Raw genomic sequence first — 27715 nt, forward strand, 5'->3', positions numbered from 1 at the left:
CTAGGCATGCACACATGACAAACGCCTTCTCGTGCATCCTTCACATAAGCCCTCTGTATGGTTACATTCATCTTCTCGTGTCCTCTAGCAGCATTAGTTCAGTTATGGCGCAAGCCCATAGAGTGTAAGTTTCCCAGTGATACACGTAACAAATAGATCCCTGGTGCGTTCCTTTGTTATTAGCACCCAACTGCAATGGTTGGGCTCGCCATCGCTTATATCATGGAAGCATGCTTTCTAATGTTTATACATTTTACAGGCTTTTGTAATATAAAGGGTTTTGTGGAAGAAAGCATACTTTGCGAGTGGTCTTGACATTAATATATAAAGACTGTCTGCCATCTGATGACCGTTTTACTGTTCTTTTCATTTCCCAGGCCTGCTGGCCGGGTCATGCTGGGAGCGATGATACACTGCGGGAGGTGAACTGATACAATGTTAGTGTATTACGCTAGCTCATGTCCGTCTTGTTCGTGGGAACGTGCTCGCAGCGGATCTGCCAGGGTGCTGCGGCGACAGGGATGACTGAGACTCTCCAAGGGTGGGGGCCGCGCTACAGTGCGCTGAGCTCACACCATCTTTACCAAATAAAATGGTTTCTGGGCCTAGCTAAATTTTAATACATGTGGGCAGTCAATATGTGTTGGGCAATCAATACGCGTGGGCAATGTCTCCAGCGGGTGAACCCTCCACCACCTGGGCCCAGGTGGCATGAGGGGACGCCCAATGAGCCATAGCCCTCACCTGGGGAGAAAACGCAGGCGAGGGGGGTCTCTTGGACCAGTCCTCCCCCACAACAGCAGAAAGACTCATCCCTAACCTTCTCCCCACACTTAACTCACTCTCTGACAACCTGGACCCAGAGTCCCGGGTCGAAGAATATAACAAGATTTTGGCCTCCTCGCTGGACCGTATCGCCCCCTAAAACTTAGATCCAGTAAACCAAAAGCACACCTCAACAAATGGTACACACCATTCCTTAAAAATCTAAGGCAGCAAAAAAGAAACTGCAAGGCCATATAGAAAAAAAACCCTTCAGTCCCAAACAAACTTAAACTTTCCAAACTTGCTGCACTTTACAAAAAAGAAATCTACCTAGCCAAACGAGCCTCCTTCGACTCCCGCATATCCGAAGCTAAATCTAACACGAAAGAACTCTTCACTATCCTTAAAGAAATAGAAACCCCTATAGTACCCATTGACACCTGCACTAAAGATAAAAACTGGTGCTCTGAAATTCAAAATGCCTTAGCGCATAAGATCGCGACTCTTCAAAGCAAAATCTCCAGCAAAAGAGCCTCCCTGAACGACACCCTCCAAACTAAAACTCCCGACAAGCCCATGCCTACAGATCTGAACTGTTTCCAGTTCTCCAAAGTCAACACACTTGAAGTTGAAAAAATGATCCTGTCTTTGAAACCCTCTAACTGCCAAGGAGATCTGTGCCCTGCACAGCTCATTAAAGACGCATCCCATGAGCTCTCCCCTTTCATCACAAAATTGATTAATGCCTCCTTCACCACTGGTTCCATCCCCATCAACTTAAAACAATCCTGGGTACTTCCATAACTGAAAAAACCCACACTCGACCCAGCCATACTCACCAACTACCGACTTATAATGACTGTTCCCTTCTTACTAAAAATGTTGGATAAAGTTGCCTATTTACAAATACAGAAGCACCTAGAGGAACATAACCTCCTAGGATCCAGACGATCTGGGTTCCGTCCCCAACACAGGACCGAAACCGCACTCATTGACTTGAAAGCGCAGATCGACACATTTAGAGATTATGGTCAGGCTGCCCTACTCCTCCTCCTCGACTTATCTGCAGCGTTTGATTTGGTCGATCATTCTGTCCTATGCTCACACCTCCACACCTCAGATCACTTCTCCCCCGAGGCCATCACGTGGATCAGATCCTTCCTTAACGGTAGAACCATGAGGGTATTCTCTCCTACAGCAGCAGCTGACCCCATACCCATTACCTGCGGTGTACCTCAGGGCTCCTGTGTCTCCCCCCCCTTTACAACATATTTACCAAGCCCCTTTTCGATGATTTGGATCATCTCAGTATCACCTACACTAACTACGCAGATGATACCCAGATCCTCCTTCCGCTTTCTGGAGATTATGGAAAGGATTTGGCCTTCCTTGCTAAATAGGGTGTATATCATCATCCAGGCATGGATGGCCAAGCATGGACTATGCCTGAATGATGATAAAACACAGAATTTAGCATCCTAGGTACCACTTTCAGCCTAAAGAAACTTGGCCCGCTCTACAATTCCTTCATGATTGACGGGAACAACATCAAAGTCGGTCAGGAGGTCAAAACACTGGGATTCTCCTTGGATACCAACTTCTCCTTCAAAAAACAAGTGAGCTCCCTTGCATCTTCCACGGCCTATACGTGTAAATTAATCCACAAAGCCAAACCTTTCTTGTCGGACTTTAGCTGCCTGACACTTGCCAGAGCCCTCATATTGTCTCGCCTTGATTACTGCAATGCACTTTACCTGGGATCTTCCAAGGCCACCACCACAAAACTGCAAACCCTCCAGAATAATGCTCTCAGAGCTGCTGTGGGTATTTCCAGAAGAGAACACAAGACAAAACTCAGCCAACAGAACATCTGGCTCTACACCAAAGATAACATTCTCTTAAAAACAGGATCACTCACCCACAAGTCTCTTAATAATGCTGCACCAACTTACCTGATTAACAGATTCCAGACATGCTCCCTTAAGACCCGCCATAACAGCTTATAAAGACTGCTTAGTTGTTCCCCACTACAAACGCGCCTCGATAGGGGGCAACAGCCTTCAGGTAAAGGCAGCCACATTATGGAACTCTCTGCCTCCTAACCTCAGAGCGGACCTCCCCTTTCAGAATTTCTGCTACCTGCCCTGGTAAAGGGGGATCTAAGTCTATTACCCAATAAATGAATCAGGATTTTTGTGTCTTTGCTCAGTAATGAGATCAGCCTATGGGAGGCGGAGTTTCCTACATCGTTCCCTTCCTTGTATATTACTGCTGCAGATGCCTCAGGAAACGAGGGGTAATGCCACAAGCTTCCGCTACTGCATTAAACACTTTTTGTAGGCTAGTAATCTCTGAAGTTATTCAAATAACCCACTGAGAAACCATCTGGCCTTGGGGCTTTCCCTGATGTCATCCCCCTAATGACATGTATTACCTCTTTTTCTGTAATAGGCACTTGCAGATCTCCCATTGTGTGTAATGTTAGCTTTGGGATTCTCAGTTTTAACAGGTAGCCCCTGATAGTATGTTCTTTCTTATAAATATCCTCTTAAAATTGACCAAATGCCCCATTTATATCCTTTGGGGGTAGTGCATCTCTTCCAGGTGGGGGTGTAAACATCAGCCAGTTGGTACGCAACTCTTTGTTTTTGTAGTCTCTTTGCAAACATCGTGTCAGCCATGTCCCCTTTGTCATAAAATGTTTGTTTCATTATTTGCAGTTGATTCAGACAGAGATTATCATTCTGGACACAAGAAGTTGTTGAAAAGGTTACTCTGTATTGGAGTATAACAGTCTTTGAAATGTGTTTTTTCTAATGTTGGTGACCAATCAAATACAAATTACAAAAACAAAGCGTTTGTTTGAGAAACTGTAGTGTCTTGTGTATGACTTCTTTCTGTAATCCCTTCGATTCCCTCCCAATCTGTTTTAATCACTGTAGTTCCTCATGTGTGTATGCAACTGCCACACTACATAGTATGTGTTTGAGCTTTTGTTCTGTAAGCAGCCGCTCTCTTTTCCTCCGAGCCCCTTTACTATTTACTAATTATGAGCTCTCTAATAGTAGCCTTAACAGCGACCCCATATCACCCACGTTGACACTTCCCCATTTTCGTTGACCTTGAAGAATGCATCTGTCTGATTCTGTAGACATTCTTTATAGCTGAGATTCCAGAGGAGTAAGTCATTACTGCCCCTTCCCTCTAGGCCTTCTAGAATTAGGGAAGCTTAATGCCATCAACACCATTTCATGAAATGACCACATTATTGGCAAAACATCCACTGATATCCTCTCACGGTTTACCCATCTGAATACACTGTGGTTTACTTGTGAATAGCTTTTGAGCAGGGTGAATTGGTCACTTATTGGGTGAGTTTCCCTCCATTTATCTAGCAGGCCCCAATCTGTCATCATTTCTGGGAATGTGCTCCTGTTGGTGATTTGCTTATGTTTTGTACTGTCCCTTGCTGACTGTTTATCCAATGTTGGTGCTAGTATTAAATTCAAATCTCCTCCCATTCATTGGTACCCTTGGCCCAACTCATTAAGATCATTAAAGCCATGCACAAGAACTCTACTTGTTCCTGATTTGCACTAGTAAGGGCTGCCAAGGAAACCCCTAATCCCGCCAAATGTCCTCTTCGTATTAGAAGTCTACCTTCCATTAGCCTTTTTACTGCACATCTCCCTACTCGTAGTCGTTTATTGAATAAGCTTCCAACTCCCACTTTTGTATTATCTTGTGACACCCAATAGGAAGGAAAATTCATCCCACCTCTTATGTTTTTTTTCTTCACTCCCATGATAATGGTATTCCCATTTAAAAAGAATGTCTAATCTTGTTTTCTTAAATATTCAGGCTGCAAGAGATCTTTTATAAGGTGAATGTGGCCCCTTTACATTCAATGAGTCTATTCACCATCCTTCGTCTATTATGTCATCCACCCCTTAGCTGTATGTATTTTCCCATCTCGCCACCCCATCTCCCCTATCTCTACTGCTCCATTATGGAATCCCATCAGTGCCCTTTTTATCACTCACTTTCTTTATGTTATGTACATCACCCTCCTTTGCGCCTCTGTCGTCCGGCAAGATACCCTCATCCACCCCTGATCCCAACTGTAACAAGCCCTCATTCTAACCTGCCCTTCACTACTAATCATCGGAGTGAATTATGGAATGTAAATCCCTCCCAGTGACCCTTCCCAATCCTCACCTCAGTGTTGAGAATTAAAAAGTTGGGAAAAAAGACCCCTCTTCAAACCTTTCTTTTAACAAAACTACAATCCCTCAAACAACACCTCCCCTAACTTATAACAAAGATCCTAGGCACTCCAGTCAAAGTATGAGTCATTATAATATACCCCTTTCATATTCTAAATACACGTTTTGCCTCTACCCGCTTATGCCATGCAGTTGCAACTTTTTGTTAAGGGTATTAAGTCGTATGCCAAAGTTCCATGTTGGAGGACGGGTGATGGGGATGGGGTGACTATGGGGGCAGGGTGCCACCGCCCACTCCATGATGCAGGGTCAGGGTGGCAGCTGCAACCAGATTGAGAGGTGGCCCACTCCCTGGACTCTTGCCACCATTTGATTGCTGTTGGCCTTGTGTGCTTTGTGGCCCTCCTCAGGGTGCCCTGCCTGCATTGGGCACGCTGCATCAGAGGAGGACACAAACTGAAACTGTAATGAGCAGCAGAGACATGCCTTCTTGCCTGATGCATCATGAAGAAACTCCTGGAGCCGCAAGTTGCAGAGCCATACTTCCACCAGGGCTAGAGCCTCCCAATGAAAATATTGCAAGAGAAGGCCAGAGGGGTCTCCCCATTAATCTTATAATGAATGTCTGCAGCAGGGGTGAAAGACCATGACGTATTACTACTGGTGTGCGTCGAGGCGGAGGGAACCCAGGTACCCGGGCATAAGGAACAATGTCTCTTAGCACCCTCTGAAGGTTCATCAGCCAATCAGGATGCTCCAGAACCACCTGAAAGGCATAATTCAGAGAAACCTAAGTGCTGGATGCACCTGTCCTCCTGTGAGCAGCAGCCCACCCCTCGCTTCCTGCCACCTACCATCTGCCTCGCGTTCACATGTCCTGTGCCCACTGTCCCTGAACCCAAGCACTGAGACTTTCACCCCTCCACCTCCTTACCGTTGTGCAGCTCCGCTCAGCAGCCAGTGCCACCACTTAAGCAGCTGCCAGGGAAATAGAATAGGGGCTCAGAACGGAGCCATGTTTTCAATCTCCCTGGCATCCAGTCACTGTCTCAACTCTCCACGGTCGGCGGCGAGCTTAGTGTGTGACCTGTGGTTTTTTTTTTAAATTGCTGTTTGCTCCCCCCAGTTTTGTCTGGGACTACTAACCACAATAATCACCTGTTGGGGTGTTTCACTGCCCGGTAACAGCACTGTGCCCGGCATTAAGGCCCTCGATTAGCTTGGGCCTATAAATTGGGCCCTGCACAGGCCGTTACCGGCTTGTGAAACCCCTGCAACTGGTGATTATTGCTTAATTTGTATCTTGGGAGAAGGTGCAAGTCAATCAGGTTCAGAGGAATGCTGGCTGATTCTCATGTTACAAGCCTTTATTCCATCAAGGCTGCAACCTGTGATGTTGCGTGAAGACATGCAGTGACGTGGCCCAAATAAATACGGCCCCACGCTCCCCGTAAGTCATTCATGAGCGGGGGACCAATGAAGGCAGAACCTGTGTCCGTGCCTTCATTGTGCGTTTTGCGCAGTGTGGCCTACCCGCGCACTACTCCCGGCTGCATTCGTTTATCATGAAACATAACAATGGTGACAAGGCTGACCCGAGCGCAGATCTTCCAATTTGCAAAACATCAAGCGGGCACCTGGCATCAGAATGTTCATGCTCGTGCAGTCCGGGGGAATCCCTCTTCTACTCTTCTAGTGGTATCCCACCGGTAAGAGCCCTGGGAAAGCCTCATGGTCATGCTATTGCACACTTGTTGGAGGTACCGCTGCCTCAATTTTTGTAACTTTCCAATTCGCACACCGGATTTCCTGCTATTAGTGCCCCACGCTGGCCTGTACTCCCTCAGTGCTGGGTGTAGGAACACCCCATCCACCCCACATTGTGCAGCATTCGGTGCAGCTCTCTCACGAAAGTGCTTGTGTGCCATGCGCCCAGATATATCACATGTGGACACACCCCATGACCATGGCTGGTGTGAAAAGGTTGCAGCTCCCCTGGAGGGCTTATGCGCCCACCAGTAGGGGGTGTATGGAGAAGCCATTCAACTCCAATTGAAGTCATAGCATTCATGTCCGAGGAGGATGAAGGTGCGCCAACACCACCACCTAGAGGCAGATCATCCCATCAGCCTGGCTCCTTGGCACCAATCTGTGACCCCGGCCAATCTTAGTCTACACTGGGAACTCTGGCACGAACGCCTAGAAGTGTACTTTGACGCCACCGGTGAACGCGATAACAGAGCAAAAACCTCCACACTGTTCCACTCAGCCGGTCCCGCCGTCCACAAGATATTCAAGACATTTCGTCCAACAGATGGATCATATGGAGATGCAGTTGCAGCATTAGCGGAGTACTCCGCGCTGATGGTCAACACTGACTATGGGATGTTCGTAATGAGAACCGCACTGCAAAAAGGTGACGAGAGCCTAGATGCATACCCTAGCCGCCTACGACAACTCGCACCCACCTGCCCATGGACTGATGAAGAGGAAGTGAGACTGCAAATAATTATTGGGTGTTTTTCAGTCAAGCTGAGCCAACAGATCCTGCGCGAGCCTGGAATCATGCTACCCAGAATACTAGAGATGGGGCGTTCCCACGAATTGGCTGAAATCAGGGCATCCATGATGGAGTCTGCACTGTCTGTCAAGCTGGAGGAAGAGTGTGCAGTGGAAAAACGCCCGGAAAGAAACTCTGGTGACAGCGGCAACTGGCGCCAGAGAAAACAACTAAATAACGCCTCCCCCACTCCATGTCCGCAATGCGGCTATGACCTCCCTCACATCAAGGACTGTCCTGCGAAAGGGTACATATCACACCGACGTCAGCTATAGTGCCCCGAGGAAAGGAACGACCCAGAGGACTGGCGCGAGACAAAGCACCATGAAGTGCAAATGCAAAGCACCACAAAGTGCAAATGCTACATCCACAAGATGTGCAAGAGAACCGCTAATGGGTGTTGAGGAAGATGAAGACATATTCTTCATATCAGCAGTATTGAGCATCAGTGGAAAGAGGAAACATCAGCTGAAGTGCTTCGTGACGATACTGAACAGCACCATCCACGTACTCCTAGACACCGGGGCACCTGTAAACGTAATGGCGGAAGCCCATTACCGAAAAGTGCGTGATCCCCCACTGCATTTGGAAGCCTGACTCCATTACCTCTGCAAGGAGCATTTGGGAACCCAGCGCAGCATAAGGACAAAACTATCAAAGCATGATTTTTCGTATCGAGAGTGGGTGACCAAACCCTGCTAGGGTGCGCTCCGGCAGAGGCGTTCAAGCTAATTCAATTTGCACACAGAGTCTTTGTGGAAGATATGAAAGCGCTAGTCGAATGATTCAAGGATTTATTCACAAGCATTGGGTGCATGACAGCAGAGCCCAAACACCTTCACATAGACAAAAGAGTCCAACCCATGGCACTGAAACACAGGAGTGTATCTTTCCATCTACGCGAATGTGTGGAGAAGGAAATTAAAAACCTCATTGATCTCGATGTCATTGAACATGTAGAAGGACCCACACCGTGGGTGTGCCTGATAGTTGTTGCACACAAACCTAAAGCAACCCGACAGTGTGCGGATATGTCTAGACATGAGGCTCCCGAACAAAGCCATCAAAAGAGAGCGCCATATAACGATTGACAAAATCGTGGCTAACCTGGAGGACGCTACTTTCTTTTCCTCGCTGGATCTAAGAGCTGGGTATCACCAGCTTGTGCTACACCAAGATTCCAGGAACATAACGACATTCACAACCCATATCAGTCAATACCTGTACAAAACACTCAATTTCAGGATTTTGTCGGCAGCCCAGGTCTTTCAGAACACTCTCTGAGGGGCCCGGACTGGACTACAAGGGACACCAAATGTAAACAATGTCATCCTTGTCTTCGCGAGATCCGAAACTGAAGGCCTGGCAGCAGTACTGGAAAGAATCTGATCACTGGGGCTAACTCTTCACCGTGAAAAGTGTGGGTTTCTAAAGAAGAGGATCATGTTTTTTGGGTTCATATTCCAAGAAGGTGGAATATCAGCGGACCCAGCCAAAGTAAGAGACATCCATGAAGCTAAGGCACCTGAGACCATTTCTGAAGTAAGAAGCTTCCTGGGCATGGTTACTTAATGTGGCCGGTTTATAAAAGACCTGGCAACCCTATCAGAATCTTTAAGAAACCTCACAAAAAAGTCTGCACCTTGACAATGGACACCACTAGAGCAGAGGTCGTTTGAAGACATCAAAGCTTCCCTATCAGACGACTGCACGTTAGGCTTCTTCAACCCTGGCAGAAGCATCAAAATTGTCATAGACGCCAGTTCTTTTGGATTGGGATCTGTGCTCACACAGGCAGTCCAGGATGGAAATCCGCTGGCAGTCGCTTATGGGAGTCGCATCCTATCACCGAGTGAGCAGAGATACTCTCAGATGGAGAGAGAGAAGCTGTCGTAACTGATCATAAACCGTTATTTCCCATCATGACGGGTGGCTCTGCAAATCGCCCACCACGCATAGAAAAGTGGCTGTTGGCGTTACAAGAGTATGGAGTGAACCTGACGTTCCGACCGGGAGTGAACAATGCAGCCGACTACCTGTCCAGGCATCCAAATGGGGCAACCGATGGTGGATGAGACAATGTCTCTGAGACTGAGGAATTTGTGAGGTTGGTTGCCGACGGGACAATACCTAACTCCATGGAAGTCGACGGGTTAAAGGAAGAGTCTGCAAGCGACAGCTGTTTCCAGCTCCTGAAAGGCGCCATGGTGTCCGGGTAGTGGAAAACCGCCCTAGAGAATCTCGGAAACAGGACACGGGAGGCGAGAGCGACCTTGGAACAGCTCTGGAAAGTGAAGCACGAGCTAATATTTACCACGGATAGCTTTCTCCTAAAGGGCTCATGTATGGTGGTACCCACTGCACTAGTTGAGAAAGTGATCGCACAGGCCCATCATGAGCATCAAGGAGAAGCAAAGAGTCATGTACAGCTGAAAGTCTGGTTCCCTGCCCTCGAACAAAAAGTGAAGGAATTCAAAAAGCATGTGTGTGGTACCAGGCAACTGCCCCGAGACACAGAGAGCTCTTGATCAAATACATGGCAAGGAGTGAAGAACTCTGTAACTGTGTTCACATGGATTTTGGCTCCACGCATCACGATTCACATTTCCTGGTCATGGTAGACCCATCTTTCATATCTTTGACAGTTTGAACTGTGACCTGCACGCACACCTCAAGCCACTTTTAAAAAAATTGCAAAATGCTGTTACCACCCTGGGCTTAGCCCCGGACTGCTAATAGCAATAACTGTGGCAGTGGGTTGGATCAGCTGTTAATCTCCTGGCAATGGCACTAGAGCCCAGCATAAAGGCCCTCACAATAAATTGTGCCCTGAGCCCTTTACCAGCCGACCCATGCCACTTTTGCAGACGTTAGTGCTATAAATAACTGTTCTGCAATCATGACACCCCTGCAGTTCTCGGTTTAATGTTAGCCCTGCATTGACTATGAAGGATGCTAAACAGGTACTACAGTATGAAATTCAGAGGTGACTCTGTCCATCAACTTCATGAATTAAAATATTCTGTAAATACCAATTGACACAGAACTGTGACTTCTGACGTTGGAGGCAAGGGGTTCAGATCAAAAGACTAGTGTTGTGCTCTACTTAGGGAGATGCCAGTTTTGGTGCACAATTATCATTTTATAAACTATTCTCTGCCCTCAAGATCAAAGACTATCGCTCATGATGGGGCATATTGGTGAGATCTCTTTTAACGTCACATGCATGTTGTTATGGCGCAGCACGGGATGTCGTGTTGAGGAGTACTCACTAGAAGCAGAGACCTTATGTGGAATCAAGTCGCAGACCACACATGACTTCACCCCAGGAGAAGCACTCCGATCCCAGTGAACTCTTCCAATAACCAGGTTGTCAATTTATGAGCAATTCCTTTGAACTTGCACATGAATCAAAGGACAGGAAATATATTAAACATATGCAGACCCGGCAGACATGTCTAAGACCCATTTCAGATCATATTGCCGGTCAGTGGGTGACAAGCCTTGTGTCCCTACGAGTACCATAGATGCACCACGAGTCAAGTAATATTACCACAGGTGAAGGGTGCTGGAAGGCAGATCTATGGGAAGGGACAATTATTGGATATGGGAATATGAGAGAAAAATCAGGCAAGTGGGAGAGAGTGGCAGGGTAACTGGTATGCACCAGACACCTAAGTGAATAGAGGAGTATGTTGCAACCAAATTCTTGTGGTATCTTGAACATTCATTTCATCTGACTGTTCAGTGGCTGACAGCAAAGAAGATGCAGATGGATAATTGAGGACACATGGTCCCCGGGGGTAGTAGAGACAAACCGTCTACTTATAACATTGACCCAACATGCAAGAAGAATACATGGAGCTAGTCATACCCTGTGGGACTTTGAGATTGAGTTGTGAATTATTATTGCTGTTCTCGGCAGGATGAGTTGAGTTGGAGGTGATGTGGAAGATTAAAGCTCTAATTGAGAGCTAGGGATGCCTTGAGTTAATCTCCTTGTAAATCAATCAATCTATTGTGTCATAACTGAGAGGGGTCTCATTTGGAGCTTAGCATTCCAAGGCTGGGGATCGGATTGTACTTTCCTGTGTTGGAATTTCTGTTTAAAGTTGTCAGTGATGCTGTGCGAATCCACCCTGGTTGGGTGGTGCCTTTTAGCAAAAGCAGTAGGAGTTGGAGGCTGGCTCACTTGAGTTTGTGATTCGGAGAGGAGCTGTTTCTTATTGTTGGCGTATAGACTGGTCTTGGATCAGCTTAGGGTTGAGAGATAGGCAGAGGTGCAGTAGGTTCATTGTAATGCTTGGACGGTGGGTTCTCGAGTGGAGCTATAGACAGAGGCGTAGACAGAGTAGGACCTGAGCGGTCAAGGCCCACCCAAAATCTGTAAATGCCATCTCAGCAGCTCTGTGTGTGCATTTACAGATGTTAATGTCACTGCCATGGGCCCAACTACATTAGCCTATGCCCACTTTTTAGACACTCCTGGCTACGCCTCTGGATAGAGATCTGTTTATGCCTGTGAGGGTAGGAGGAAGATAAGTGAATCTGAACAGCGATCTACAGGATCATTGATTTTCAACAACTGATGAGTGTTATCATGTCTGTCCATAGATCCGGTTCGGAGAACGTGTACTTTTTGCTAGTTACTGATAATTGTGAAGTAGCAACTTCATAACCTTGTCACCAGGAACGTAGATACCTGTCTCTAATTCAACCAGACTTCAGAGTTTATGATAACTGCCCTTCTTTTTTTTGCGAATCAAATAATTTTAAAACCCTCACTAGGAAACAGAGCATTTCTTGATAAGGCAAAGTAGTATCAAAGCACGTGAAGTACATTTGCGTTCCACCATACTCTGAAGACGAGTAGACACTGACATGCTGCAGGTGTACTCCTGCCAGAACCCTCTCTATTTCACACATGAACACCATCCAAACTCTACACCTCTGCCGCTTTCTTGTCACATACAACCCGACAGCAACCTGGACCCATCCTCACCCTCATGACCGAGCTCCTCAGTAACATAGCATGCAGGATACCTAAACCTCGGTCTCTCTTCTGCATAACAAACAAAACGCACATGGACTGCCGTGGTGATTCCATACAGGACACCATAACTAAACAAGACATGAATTAACATTGGTCCTGATTATACCACTTCTACCGGCATTGAGGCCCAAACATTGTGATGCAGTAAACACATCCCAGCAATTAAGGGAAGGAGATGAGATCTCGATTAAACTGCAGAATTATGTGTGATATTCACGTGATCATATCTGGTTTGACCATGCAAGAATATTATTATTTATTTATTTTATTTATTCGGATTTATTTAAAGCGCACGTCAGCCCGGGGGCATCGTGGCGCTGTTACATGAAGACATACATAATCTGGTTACAGTGGAAGGAAGATGGTTACAAAGCAATTTTCATTACAAGACACATTTTGTATCAGACGTATGCGAGCTAGTGTGGGTGAAGGAAGGATGAAGTTAGTTTAATAGAGTGGTTTTGAGAGATTTGCAAAAGGAATACAGAGATGGTTCTGCCCTGAGTGAGTTGGGGAGGGCATTCCAGAGCTTAGGTGGGAAGCCAATGCCGCCGGCTTTGGCTCTTTTTACAGTGGGTACTCGGAGTTGGTTGGCGTGATGGGTTCTTCTGGGATGGAGGGAAGAGCTCTTTGTTATAGTTTTAGATAGGTACGGGGTGCTGTGTGTATGATGCACTTGTGTGTGAGAGTGAGGATTTTAAAGTTGATTCTTTCCTTGACTGGGAGCCAGTGGACGAGTCTTCTGGCCTGTGAAATATGGTCAGTTTTGGGGATGTGTAGTGCAGCGCGGAGGGCATTGTTTTGCACTATTAGGAGCCTGCTTAGGTTTTTTTGACGATGTGCCTGCCAGGAGGGCGTTGCAGTAGTCCGATCTGGCTCCTATAGTAGCTCTGGCTATGGAGAGGCAGTTGGGCGTGGTGAGGTAGGGTTTTCTGGCGTAAATGAGTTTGGTGGTCAGAGCAGAAGCTGAGGCGATGGCACTGGTTTGTCTTGTCATTGAGAGTGTGGCGTCAATGTAGACTCCTAAGGTCTTGACGGCAGAGGAGACAGGTATCCTAATACTGTCGATGATCATGTGAGAATAATCGGGGCTGAGTTTGGTTAGTGTTTCGTTGGGGGCTAGGATGATGATTTCGGTTTTGTCTCTGTTTAGGCAGAGACCATTGATAGCCATCCAGGTTTCGATAGTCAAGTAGATTTTGAGGAGGGCTTCTGAGTCTAGGTCGTAGTCTCCGGAGAGGGGGAGGAGAACTTGCGTGTCATCTGCGTAGTTTGTGTATGCTATGTTGAGGGAGTCCAGTAAGTCAAAGAGGGGTTTGGTGAATAGGTTGTAAAGGGTCGGTGCAGTGCAGGACCCTTGTGGGACTCCACAATTTATAGTGGTGGGGGGGACGCTGGCCTGGTCAGAGTACACTTTCATGGCCCTACCTTCAAGGAAGGATGTGATCCAAGTGGTTGCCTTGTGAGAGAAGTGTGCAGCATTGAAGAGGTGAGATGTGAGAATGCTGTGGTCGACTAGGTCAAATGCTGCAGAGAGGTCGAGCAGAAGGAGGAGAGCAGGTTTGCCTGTGTCCATCATTTTGGTAATTTGATTCTTTAAATCTAGAAGGGCAGTTTCAGTCCCATGGCCTTTGCGGAAACCTGATTGTCTTTTGCCTAGGATGGTGTTGGTTTCTAGGTAGTGTTGGATTTTATTGTGTGCGGCTTTGTCTAGGATTCTGAGGAGAAAGGGGACGGTGGTGATGGGGCGATAGTTGTGAGGGGAGGAAGGATCGAGAGAGGGTTTTTTCAGGAGCGGGTGAACCCAGGCTTCTTTTAGGCATTGTGGAACAGTTCCCGATGCGAAAGAAGCATTGATGAAAGCCGTAATGATGGGGGTGAGGGATTCTGAGCACTCTTTGATTAAGGAGGGTGGGCAAATATCCCCTTTGCAGGTGGAAGGTTTGATTTTTTTGAGGAGGTCCTTGACTTCCGTCTCTGAGACTTCTCTGAAAGCAAAAAGGGGTGTTTGTGAGAGAGAGTTATTGGTGGGAGGTGTGGGCGAGCAGGTGGGGGTGTTGAGTGCTTTGCGTTGGGAGGCTATTTTGTCTTGGAGTGTTTTAACTTTTTTGAGGAGGGCAGCCTGGATGCCTGTGCACCATGCTTCATCCTTGATGATTTTGTCTGGGCTGGAGGCAGGTGTGGTGAGTTCTTTGAATATGGAGAATATTTCTCTTGATTCTGAGCTGGCATTAGTGATTCTCTGGTTGTAGGATTCGGATTTAGCATGGAATATGGCTTTTTTGTAGGTCAAAGAGATCTCTTTAAAATCTATAAGCGAGGATTGGTTAGGCGCTGCTTGCCATCTGGATAGAGCTTTGCGTTTCTTGGTGCGAAGGTCAGATAGTTCTTCAGTGAACCAAGAGTTGTAGTGCATTGATTTTTCCCTTTTTTTTCTTCTAGAGGGGCAATGAGTTCGATGGCTTGAGTGAGTGTGCTGAGAAAGACGGAAGTCGAAACACGTTTTGGCTGTTCAAATGGAAAAGCTAATATTAAAAATACATGAAAAACTTCAAGAAATGTTTTGAGATTTGAACACTAATGTAACTGTGCTTATAACTCAATTTCAATTTTTAGCGATACTCTATTGGAGAGTTTAGAGAAGTAGGCAACTATTTTGTGGCTAAGCGCGAAGTGCTAAAAGTATCCGTACACTCTCTTCTGCATACACATACCAGAAGTGCCTTAGCCACAACTCACCCAGAAGCATACAGATGTACAAAGGATGGGTAATTACGACCTGCACTTAACAACACTTCAGGTTTTGCATCTTGCCTCTCCCTCTCTTCCCATTAATTTCCTCTGCCCCGTCTCTTATAGGACCTAGCCTGAAGAGGTGACCAAAATGGCAGGTAGTTTGTTAGTGTGTTTGTTTGTTTGCTTGTTATGCGCTTATACAGCAAATATATTCTGTTTCAAAGTGCCCACAGGGCAACAGGGAGGGAACATGGGATTGCAGTACAATTAAAATATACACGAAATACAGTGGGGGAAGGGGCGGCTGAACCTACTATGCCTTGTGAGTATTCAGAACGTGTAAGTGCAGCAAGGAAGAGGGCAGCGGGGTGGGCGCTGTGATGTCCATGCTCGAGGGTGAGCCACAGATGAAGTGCAAGGTATGGTAGGTGCTATGTGGCCAGGAGCCGCATTGGGTGGAAAAGTGCGAGTCTGCAGTGCGGAGGGTGTGCCGAGGCAAGTGCTGAGGGTAGACAGAAGCTGGGGAGATGGGGAGTGAATGGTCAGGGAACCTGAGGATGCACAAGGGTCCAAGACACCAATCACAGCAACTTTGAGATTAGCAGAGGAGGAGAGAAGGGAAGGAGCAGGAGACGAGTAAAGTCTTGAGGTGCCTTCGTAACTTAAGAAGGTCTTAAGAAGGTCCTTCTCAAGACGCAGCGGGAGGGGAGGATATTCCATAGGAGGGATCCAGTTAAGGAAAGCGAACAACTTCCTGCTTTCTGTTTAGCAAAATACTTTACACACAGGGAGTTGGTGCCAGAGGAACGTAGAGATCTAGAAGGAGAGTATTTTGTAAGAGAGAGTTGCAGATAGTGTGGTCCCTGGCCCCAGACAGCCTTGTGAATGATTCAGAGGGATTTGAATTTGATCCGTGCAGCAACCGGGAGCCAGTGGAGACTTTTAGGGCATGAGAGATGCGGTCCCTGGGCTTAAGGCCAAGGATAGGTCTTGCTACTCTATTCTGGATTATCTGAAGGGGTTGCAGTGTGGAAGAAGGTGGCTGAGAGAACCAGGGTTTGGGAGACATTGAGCTTCTGGGGGAAAGTGAGAAAAGGGAGAATTCCTTTGAGAAGGAAGAGTTGAAAGTGGGATTTCTTAGCAATGCCCCGAGTGTGAGGGAGGAAGGAGAGAAAGGAGTCAAAGATGGCTCCAAGGTTTCTGGTTTCAGAAGAAGGAGCAGGGGGAGGGCTAAAAATGACCACTTGGCTTGCATTACATCATGTTATATACCGATCCTCCCGTTTGTGATTAGATGCAAGTAAAAAAAAAGGCATTTCTTCTTTTTTGCAGGGAAGCTTACATTCCTCATAAAGTGGTGATCCCCAAGTTCAGACATCAAGACAAGTATAAGCCAAACAACGAGGCAATGGATATGCTCACCACCTACAAGCAAGAATATAATCCTTACTGTGTCCAGAAAACAGCCTCCTTTCGACCCGCTTACCACAGGCCAACGAACAATATCAAGATGGATACAGTGGCTACCTATACAGGTAAAGAAGATGAATTGCCCGTGTGCTCGTTTTACGCCTCACACAAATTGTCTTTCTTTAAAGCCACAACTGAAATCTTGTATAGAGTGCAGAAGCAGCAGTCTTTTTGTTTGATTGAATGTTTGCAAACTAATTTTCATGCTGCACAATACAGCCCTTGTCTGCTCGTACAATGCAGGAGAATTAATGCAATCACCAGTTGTGTCTTGTCCATAATGGGCAAGGGGCGCCAACCTACCAGTACCCTACCCCATTATGGAGAAGCTGGGCCAGCCCAGTGTAAACACAAAGCACTCCACCGGCTGCTTTCTGCAGCCGAGGGAGTGCTCCTGCGCTTACTTTAGTGGTCAGAGGGAAACGTGGTTTCCCTTTGTCAGTTTCTGTTCCCCAGATAGCATGTTCAATGGACCATGCAGGGCAGGGGACGTTTTGCTTCCCCAGCCTTGCATGGCTCATTTGGGATACAGGCTGGAGAACTGCACCTCTGATTGTGTGTGAGGGTGCTCTGTGCCTTCCCACACATTCGGACAGTGTTGGGCCATGGTATGGTAGCACTTCAGCTCCTACTTGCATGTGCAGGAACCAGGAAGAGCTCTTTGCTTCCTGGTTCCTGTTCGTGTGGTGCAGGAGCGAGAGGGCTTTTGTTTTACCTGGGAAGCCAGCACACAGAAAGGAGCAGAGTCAGGACTGGGGCTGAAGGTAAGAATCTGGATTATGAATGAGTGATGCATGGGTGGGTGCTGGGTACACATATGGATGGCTGAGTGTTTGGGTGTGTGAGTGAATACTATGTGAATGAGCAAGTGAATGTTGTGTTGATGTGTGTGGTGTGCACTTGTATGTTTGGGCCGGGCAGGGCTGTTGATTGTGGGTGAAGTCTAGCTATTTATTACTGTGATGTGGCATTTTATGCTGGGCATCTGTGAGACTGCAAGCATGGTGTGTTATTGCGTGGCTAGACTAGCATTATGGTGTGGCCAGTCTAGCTATTTCATACTGTGACCTACTGTTTTATTTTTACTGGGCATCTATGATAAAGCAAGCATGATGTGTTACCACGTGGTCAAGCTGGCAGTTTGGTGCAGCCAGTTTGGACATGTTTTCACATTGTGGGATGGCATTTTAAATGACAAAGTCATCTGGCGTATGTTCTTACATGGGGATACTGCTTATACTGGCAGAAGCAGTGTGGAAATGTATTCTTGTATTATCATTACTGCCATTATGGGCAAACCAAACACAAGCATGTTCTTATATGGGAATATTGGCATATATTGGGCAGCCAACATGAAAATATATGGGCACAAACAAAGTGAAAATGATTTTATACTGCCATATATTGTGGGCAAAGGCATCATGAAAATATGTTGGGGAAATGCTCATATGCACTGTTGGAGATGTGCATCTATTGGATTTTTTCATCGAAAACCAATTGCAAACTGGCTTTTTATACACTTTTTTCACTTAAAATGTGCTGTAAAATGCTCCATTGTAAATCATTATTCAAAACATGTTTTCAGGAGGAGACCCCCTCGAACCTGTCAGGTTGGTTGAGGCTCCTACACTACGCTCAGTCGTTCCAGCATATCTGTGGGAAATATTTACACCCCTCCAACTAAAATTTCACCAGCCACTGCTGCCAATCACACAGAATTAAATGGGAATTTGACCATCCATTGTTTTGACTGGGACGGGTCATAAGACCCCACAGTGACCCCAGAGTGACATAACCTCCACAGTGCACACACCAGGAGAAGGAAGTGAAGAGTGAAAGAGGAAGAAAGTAAAAGGGAAGGTGGGCGTCCACAGAGATTTGGGCAACAAAAGTATGTCCCTATTATGTGTTAAACTAGGAAAATTGCTGCAGATTTTCCAACAACCCCCTGACTTGAAAAATGTAAGAATGGGCATAGCATAATCATCATCGGAACTCACATATTACAGTAAGTTCTTCTAAGAGAAATAACCGTTTTTAACAGATCAATGTGTCTCATTACGAGTTTGGTGATCATTCCTGGGAAATTAGCTAAAAACTAGATTACCATTACTGCCCCTCAGTCCGGCAGTAAATCCACCAGTGTACGATTGGTGGTAAGGCAATCTTAGTCCCCATCCTTCAAGTCCTATAGGATTCTATGGGGATTCTAAAGGAATTAGTGTGGATGGAAATTCCACCCATGGTAATTCATTCAGTTTTGGAGGGAAAGTGTAGGAAATACCCCCAGTCAAGTGCCAGAGGCATATCCTCAACTTTACCTTCAAACTCGTAGAATGGTAGTGTGGTATAAAGCAGCATTAGTTCTATTACCACCACTTTTTACCTCAGCACCATACTTGTAATGAGGCCCATTATCTGGGCCTGAAGTAATATTATCCAAAAATTCCTTGCACTGAGGAGCATTCATTGAACTCTAGATCCAAAAGTTATTTGGGGCTGAATATCCTTTTTATCAGCTTTGCAGGAAGGTCATCTGCATAGCATAGTCTTACCCAATGTATCACCTGATGCTGATTTGGGTATTGATTCTATTGATTATCATGTATCTAGCTCTTCAAGCCTGTAATATCGTAGCACTAAGTCTACCGAGGGTACTGAGAAGATTATGATGGCGATAGAAAGTCATAAGGCAGCAGTGGGGTTGTTGAATATATGAAAAGCCTACTATTTAGTAAGCACACTCAGAAATGAAATAAGAAACTCAAAATGTGCCAGGTTGTAGAGCCCAACTTTGACATAAATTGGGCAAAGCTAGTATGTGAACTGGACATGTATGAGGATCTCATTGCATGTGTTCTAAGGACATCTAGTGTGACACTTCTTCCCGCCCTATCTTTGCTCCAGCTGATATTGAAAGCTACGTAATGAAAGCTTGCCCTCTCCACATCCTTACGTGGGCCTCTAACACTTTTTCGATTTTTAACCTATTTTATGTGCCATCCTCGGCAACTTTTAATTGATCAATATACTTTTCCATTGCTTGTGTGCACACGGATATGCTTGGCTTTGGCCCCTGTTCTTCTACGTCTTTTACTCGTGCCCTAAATGGCAAAGGCGGGTTGGTCCTGATGCTGGCTAACGTTCCTCTATGCTGGCTGCAGCCCTCAGCTGGTCCTCTTATGTTTTATGTTTTACTGTTTAATACCCCGGAGCGAGGTTCAGACAAGTGGATATGTTGGAATCGTCTTGAACCTGCTGACCTATGGTAGACAGACCTGGTAATGGAGATTGCAGTGTCTGAGTTTTAATTACATAACTGATTTAGGTGGCAAGGGATGGGTTATAAGCATGTTTGTATTTCTGTACTTTAATATTGCTACATCTCTGATCTATTTCCTTGCTTTCTCGCTTCTTCTCTGTTTCTTTGGCTTTAATCGGTACTTCTAAGCTTCTTTCAGTCTTCCATAATTTAGCTATAGGATTAACTTGACACCTATCTCTTTAATTTTGTCAGTATAATCTATTTATGGTTTCTTATGTAATCTGACTTTTTATTTATTGGGTAATATGGACATGGAATTTACGTTACTTTTTATTTGTATAGAGTGATTGTTTATTCCACTCATGACTTTTACTTTCTGATGAGTCCTGTATTATTTCCACAATTGTTACCCGGTTGGGGCATGGTTTTGTCTTAGAATACTTTCATTATGCGGGGTAAGAGGGGATAGCTTTTTTGTAAGGATATGTGGTTATTTGGGGTTCGTATGTTACACTCCCCTTTTTTCATCCTTAACTTGGTTGGGTTTTGGGAATTTTATTGTGTCTTTTTTTCAATTTTATGAGTATATTTAGGATTTGGGAGAGGTTCTAGAGACTTCATCCTTGATGTTCTTTCCTACGTTCACTAGGCTGAATTGTCTTCATGGTTTTGATCGTTCTATTAGTTTTTTAACTTTGTTTTGTTCTTGTTTTTTGCTTTTTGTTTTTGTTTTAAACTTTGATTGGGACATGATGGCCTCGACACCGACCAATAAGGTCAATGTGGACTTTTGTGTTGTATTGTGGAATGTAAATGGTGTTAATAATCCCCTCAAAAAGAAAAAGGTGTTCACAGTTTTGAATGATATGAAAGCGGATAATTGCTTTATACAAGAAACACATATTCTGTCTGATGAAATCTCAAAACTTGAGAAAGAATGGGTACGTTTGGCCTATGGCTCTTCTTTCTCGTCAAGATCTAGGGGAGTAGCCATTCTGATTCACATAAAGTTCCCTATTAAAATCTTGAGAGAATGTGCTGACAAGGAGGGGAGAATGATCGCATTATTGGTTGAGATTCAGGGGGAGCTGATGACTCTTTGTAATATATATGCTCCAACGGTTGACAATTGGCGCGTTGTCAATCCGGATAGACGTGAATACAGTTATTTTTCTAGTGCTCATAATGTGTACTCTCGTTTAGATATGTTATTTTGACAGGTAGGACGGTTACGGAGAGTCATGTTTCCAGTGATATAGGGAACATTTCAGTGAGTGATCACGGCCCTGTGATTATGCGCTTGACATTCAAATACCAGTGCCGCAGATCCTTTTTTTGGAAATTGAATGCTTCAATTTTGATGGATGATGATATTTTGGAGAAGATTACATTACTAATTTCTTTATTATGGAGAACTTCTCTGATGATGTTAGTATTTGTAAAACATGGGAGGCTTTCAAGTGTTGCATGCGTGGAATATGCATAGGGTTGTCGAGTGGTAAAAAGAAAAACGAGGAGAGATCAAGATTGGCTCTTGAACTGAGAATTAGTGAGATATCCAGGGATTTGATGACTGACCCGTCAGATTCTGTGAAATTGACACTCTTGAAAAACTAAAAAAGGAAATTAATGATATTTTATCATTGAGAGCGGAATGTAGTTTATTTTATTCACATTGTACTTACTTTGAAAAGGGTGAGAAATGCGATAGATGGGTCGTATATAGACTGAAACAGAGAATGTCAGAGGCCGCAATAGCTTCCAACATGGATACAGATGGTAGGGTTACATTCGATCCACAAAAGATTAATCTGATTTTTCGTGATTTCTATTTGGATTTGTACCATAACGAGACAGATATTTCTGGTGTTGGGAAGGATTTTTTTGGTAATCTCCAGCTTCCCAAAATTACTGATGCTGAATGTCAACTTCTTGCGGCGGTTCTCACGGTCGATGAAGTAAAGAATGCGATTTCTAGATTGAATGTTGGTAAATCAACCTGTCTTGATGGACTTCCTTGTGAATTTTATAAAATTCTTCCTTATTCTGCTCTCAAACTCTTGAGGGATATGTTTATGGCTAGTAAAAACGGTTGGGGTGTTACCTGACAGCACCCGACATGTCTCTATCTCTGTGTTTTTAAAGAAGAGTAAAGACGGCAGCTATCCGGCTAACTACTGCCCTATCAGTCTTATCAACACTGATAATAAAATTTTGGCTAAGATTCTGGCTTTACGACTAGAATCATTTCTTCCCAAATTAAATGGTGTGGAGTAATCTGGTTTTATGAAAAATAGACGAACGTCCAGTAATATTCAGCAATTGTTCCACACTATTGATAAATCCAATGAGATGAATTGTGATGATGCTGTTTTGTCCCTCGTTGCTGTAAAAGCATTTGATAGGCTTAATTGGGACTATTTGATTTCAGTTTTGAAGGAAATTAATCTTGGATGGAGTTCATTTCATGGATTGAACTTTTATACTCCGAAACTTCGTCTGATGTTAACATTAATGGTATCAAATCGAAAGGCTTTATCTTGGAAAGAGGCACTCATCAGGGATGCCCGTTTTCCCCGCTTTTGTTTATTCTGGCAATTGAGCCGTTGGCCATTTCTCTGAAGAATGTCCCTAGTTTGGATGGAGTGGGCTGTTGGGGTGTCACACAGAAAACGTGGTTTTATGCGGATGATCTTTTGTTGGTACTTAAAAATTTGGATGAATCTTTCCTGTGGTTGATGCAAATTTTGATTAGGTTTTACCCTTCTTCTGGTTAGAAGGTGAACTGGCTAAAATCTGAAGTTCTGCCTCTTACTTTTCGCTGTGACAAAACTTTGATGACTGGACTGGGATTTAAATGGTGTGATGTGCGATTGCGGTATTTAGGCATCTGTTTAACCCCCTTGATTCTGGATGTCGTTGTTGAGAATATGAGTGCGATCAATCGGGAATGCAGAATTATTCTTGATAGATGGTCGCTTCTCAATCTCTCATTGTGGGGTAAAGTTAACACCCTTAAGATGAATTTGGCTCCTAAAGTAAATTTTGTAACGAGTATGCTCCCTTTGAAAATAAGTAATCGGTATTGGAAAGATTTGGACCGCCTCATTCAAGAATTTTTGTGGGATAAGAAACCCCCAAGACTTAGCTTCTGGAAACTGCAACTTCCGGTTCGTGAGGGTGGTTTGGGAGTACCAAATTTTAAAGCTTATCATTTTGCCTTTTTTTCTCATACTTTCATTCCCCTTTTGTGTCATGAACCAGATCAGTGGGCTCTAGCGGAATCTAATGCCTTTGGTCCTGTAGGACGGGAGGCTTTGTTGACTACTAATACTAAAGATCATGGATGCAGTTGATTGGTTACGCCATCTTTGCGCACTGCTTGGAGTGATTTGTTGTCGCTTTTGGGAAGGATGATTTCAGATGTTTACGGTCTTCTATTGGGTTGAATCCTAAGATCAGGGACACCACCAAAACAATTTTTTGGCCTGATTGGTTTCTTGTTGGCATTAAAAAGATTGGTGATCTTGGGAGGAATGGCCGATGGATGACCGCTAATGAATTAAGAGAAAGGCGGGATTTCTGGGATTTGACAGATTCGCATACAGACATTTGAGGAGGTGTGTGGGAGACATTGATTGGTCTAATACTATGAACTTGGTTATTTTTCTTGCAGCTTCTGAGAACAAGGATGGTGGCATAACGAGTAGGGTGTACAGGTTGATTGTGTCGAATTATCGTGGTATGGACACCCTGCAGAAAGCTTGGAGTGCGAGGATTGGCTCCGAGATCACACCTGATTGTTGGCAAAATATTTGCAGAAATGTTTCATTTTGTTCTCTGAACCTAGGCGAACGGTCAAGACAACTCAAAATTCTTAACCGTGTTTATTGGTGTCCAGAAAAGCTACAAATGAGAGGGATCATGGATAGTGATGAATGCTGGGGATGTATGAATGCGGTTGGTTCCTTGGAACATATGTTGTGGAGTTGTGTGAGAGTTTCTGGCTTCTGGTCTGAAGTCTGTGATGCTTGTAATCAGGTTTCCGGTGGGGATCCAAATTTAGGCTTCAAGACAATGATACTAGGAGATGACTCTGAGATTGGTGATCTCTGTACAGCCCAAAAAAAAATCTTTTTTGGGGTGCCATTGTTGCAAAACAGTTGTTACTTCGGAGCTGGAAAAGCAGGATTTCTCCATCGTTCGAGGATTGGATGGATGACATGCACAAGCTTTCAAGGATTGAAAAATTGATTTATAAAATGAAATGCAAATTGTCTCTTTATGAAAAAATTTGGGGGAAATTTAATGATAAATAGAGATTTTCTTTGTTTTTCCTATCTGCTTATCTATTGTCTCATTATATGCATATTTTGTTGTGATGTATTGTGCTTCGATTGCTATTCTGTTTTATATTGTAAATAAATGTAAATATATGAATTGAAAAAAAACTTTCAAGATCAAAATGTATATAAAACTGTTAATCCAGTGGGAGTGGGTGGTTGGAACATTTGCGGGATGCTCTTTGAATTGTTGGTTGGGATACCCTCATACCATGCAGTTTCGAAAGTGGGTTTACATGTATGAGCACTTATTGTCTTTATGTGACTAAGGGTCTCAATTGCAAACAAACAATGAAGAAATGCTACATATGTTTTTTAAACTTCGTTGGGCAGAAGTGGTTTAAAATTGGCACAGTATTATCCTTCTCTAAATATTTGCCTGGTAACATGAACAACATATTATACTGATTGGGAAAGGAATTAGTATGTTTTGGTTGGGCATATTATTGGACGACAAATACACATTAAAGGGTTTATTATTGAAACTTACAGAGGGAGTCTATGATATTTTGAGAATTTGCATAATATTAGAGATGGATTTGATGGTGGGTGGGAAAGGGTTAATAGATACAGCTGAATGGATCAGGAGACTTAGAGTGTAAACATTCACTGTAAGATATGGTATTCGGATTGGATGGTGGGCAGTTATAATGATTTGGGATTGTGAATGACTTTTATAACATAGTTTATGAAATATACAGATGCAGTAGGAGAAGAAATGTGGATGAATTTCTTTCTGATAATGGACACTGTTAATCGGGAGTCTAAGGTTTAGAACACAGTTTGACAATTCACGAGAATACTCTTAGATGGTTCTATCTTACTTGGACGGACATTGGTCAAATCTTTTGCAGATTTCTTTTCTTTTTTTTGTTGTAATTTACTGTCTTTGTTTGTTTTATGTGTAAGGTAGAAGCATGCATAATGGAGAGCAGTGTAAATAGTATGCACACGAGGATTTCACCTATTAAAAAGAGATCATTCACTGACTGAAATGTGTGAACAGAGATATTTACTTAGCACATGTTGGGTTGCAAATATATAAGGTGTTTGTGATATAATGGGTGACTTAACGTTTCTGTCTTGGAATGTTAAGGGTCTAAATTGTCTGAAGAAAAGGAAAAAAGTGATGGCTAGATTATGGAGAACAAGGGAGGATGTAGTGCTTTTACAAGAAACTCACTTATTGGATGAATCTCGGAAATATCTGACCAACAATAAGTATCCTCGTGATATATCGAATTGTTATGTTTCAAAATCAAGGGAAGTTAGTGTCCTCTATAAGAAGGAACTTACTCTTAAGATTGAGAAAGTGGTGATGGATGGAGAAGGTAGGATACTTTTAGTTAACATTTTTTATAGTGGTAAGGTTATTACAATTGGATGTGTATATGGTCCATGTCCTCTGAATAAATTATTCTTTGAGACTATTACGCGGTTGCTACATGATATGCAGGGTGACAAAATTATAATTGGTGGAGACTTTAATTGTTTTGTTGATTATGCTGTTGATCGATCAGCATTGTGCAGATTCAAGAATTATGGGATCAGTGGAGAGTTTGGTTTATTCCTTGAAAGATTCAATCTGGCAGATGCATGGAGGATTATACATTCCTCTAGTAGAGAATACTCCTTCTATTCGCCAATGCATGATTCCTTTTCCCGGATTGACTGTACACTGATATCGGAGAGATTGGTTGATAAGTTGCTGAGTGCAAACATTAGGGAACATGAAATTTCTGATCACGCTTTGGTGGATTTAAAGGTTGGCAGTAGGTGGAGAAAAATATAACTTCTTAAGATGGCGCATGAAAGCAGGTATATTAAGAAATGACAATGAAGTAACTCACCTCAAAGCATATATTGAGATGTTTTTCAAGGAAAACATAGGTTCTACGGATATTCAAACTGTGTGGGATAGTCTTAAGGCTGTCATAAGGGGTGAATGAATTAACAGGACCTCATACTCTAGGAAAAAGTTAGAGGGGGAGTTAGCTGCTCTTCAAAGGAAATATGCACGAACAAAAAATACAGAAGATCGCCTAAAGATTTCTCGTACATAGGAAGAACTGAAACACAAAACAAATATGATGGCTGAAAAGGTTATCTTTTTTTATGAAGCAAAAGTACTGGGAAGTGGGTTTAAGAGTGGTAGATTACTGGCTAATAGACTCAAAGGGATGATGGAATCATCATTTATATAAAATATTGTGAATGCACAGGGTGAAATTGTTATTAAGAATGCAGACATTTGCCAATGTTTCCATTCTTATTATAAAGCTATTTACACAGAAGATACCTTTCCATTAGAGTCAGAACTAGAGACCTTTTTTAGCAAATTGGACCTTCCCAAATTAAAAATTGAAGATGCAGAGGCATAAGATGCAAAATTTGAAATAGGAGAGTTCTTAAAAGCCATCAAACAACTTAATGTTGACAATGTTGACAAGTCACCAGGATTGGATGGTTTGCCTTCAGAGTTTTATAGATCATTTGGGGATATGCTAGCTCCCATTGTGTGTGATCTGTTCAATGATTTCATCTGCAAAGGGACCATTTGCTGATCAATGCGGGAAGCCTTTATAACACTGATTCCGAACCAGGAAAGGATCATAAGAAGTGTTGTAATTATAGACCCATCGCTTTACTTAATGTGGATATTAAAATTTCCTCTAAAGTATAAGCTAATAGGTTGGATAAATATAGTGGGGGCCTAATACACATATTGCAAGTAGGATTTATGAGTAATTGGGTATGACAATATCAGGACCATTATTGATATATTGGGATTACCAAGGCATGTGCTTCAGGAAACAGTATTTATGGATGCAGAGAAAGCCTTTGACAGAGTGAATTGGGCCTTTTTGGAGTTCACGATGCAAAAGTTAGGTTTTGGGTTACATTTCTTGCAAGCGATCAGATGTCTTCATGGTGATGAGACAGATAGCATTTGGGTGAACAATGAGGCTTCCGCTTCATTTAAATTGAAGAGGGGTACAAGGCAGGGATGCCCGTTGTCACTGTCTTTGTTTAATTTAGCTTTAGAATCCTTTCTTGCATATATACGTAGGGATAATGGTATCAAGGGGCTAACATTTGGGGACACAGAAATCAAAGTCTTGTCATATGCTGATGGCATGGTATTTATTATAATGGAGGGGAGTAGTGCCCTGAAGAGAGCTTTTGAAAGAGTGGGTAAACTTTCTGGTCACAGAGTAAACTGGGAAAAGTCGGAAGTTTTTCCACTTTCGGAGAGATGTATGAGGGGTGATTTTGAGGATTTGAACTGTAAATGGT

At 43.9% G+C, this 27715-nt stretch overlaps 1 protein-coding gene across 2 annotated transcripts in view; it reads left to right on the top strand.

Annotated features, from left to right (window-relative positions):
• SAXO1 (stabilizer of axonemal microtubules 1) overlaps positions 1 to 27715 on the top strand; it is a 704683-nt gene that overhangs the window by 326464 nt on the left and 350504 nt on the right. For both annotated transcript variants that reach the window (XM_069625971.1, XM_069625972.1), the window contains exon 3: positions 16673 to 16875. In XM_069625971.1, coding sequence (XP_069482072.1) covers positions 16673 to 16875 — 203 coding nt within the window. The remainder of the gene's footprint in view (positions 1 to 16672; positions 16876 to 27715) is intronic.

Source organism: Ambystoma mexicanum, chromosome 6p (assembly GCF_040938575.1).
Source record: "Ambystoma mexicanum isolate Mex_15411 chromosome 6p, UKY_AmexF1_1, whole genome shotgun sequence".
In the NCBI taxonomy this organism is placed as follows: Eukaryota; Metazoa; Chordata; class Amphibia; order Caudata; family Ambystomatidae; genus Ambystoma; species Ambystoma mexicanum.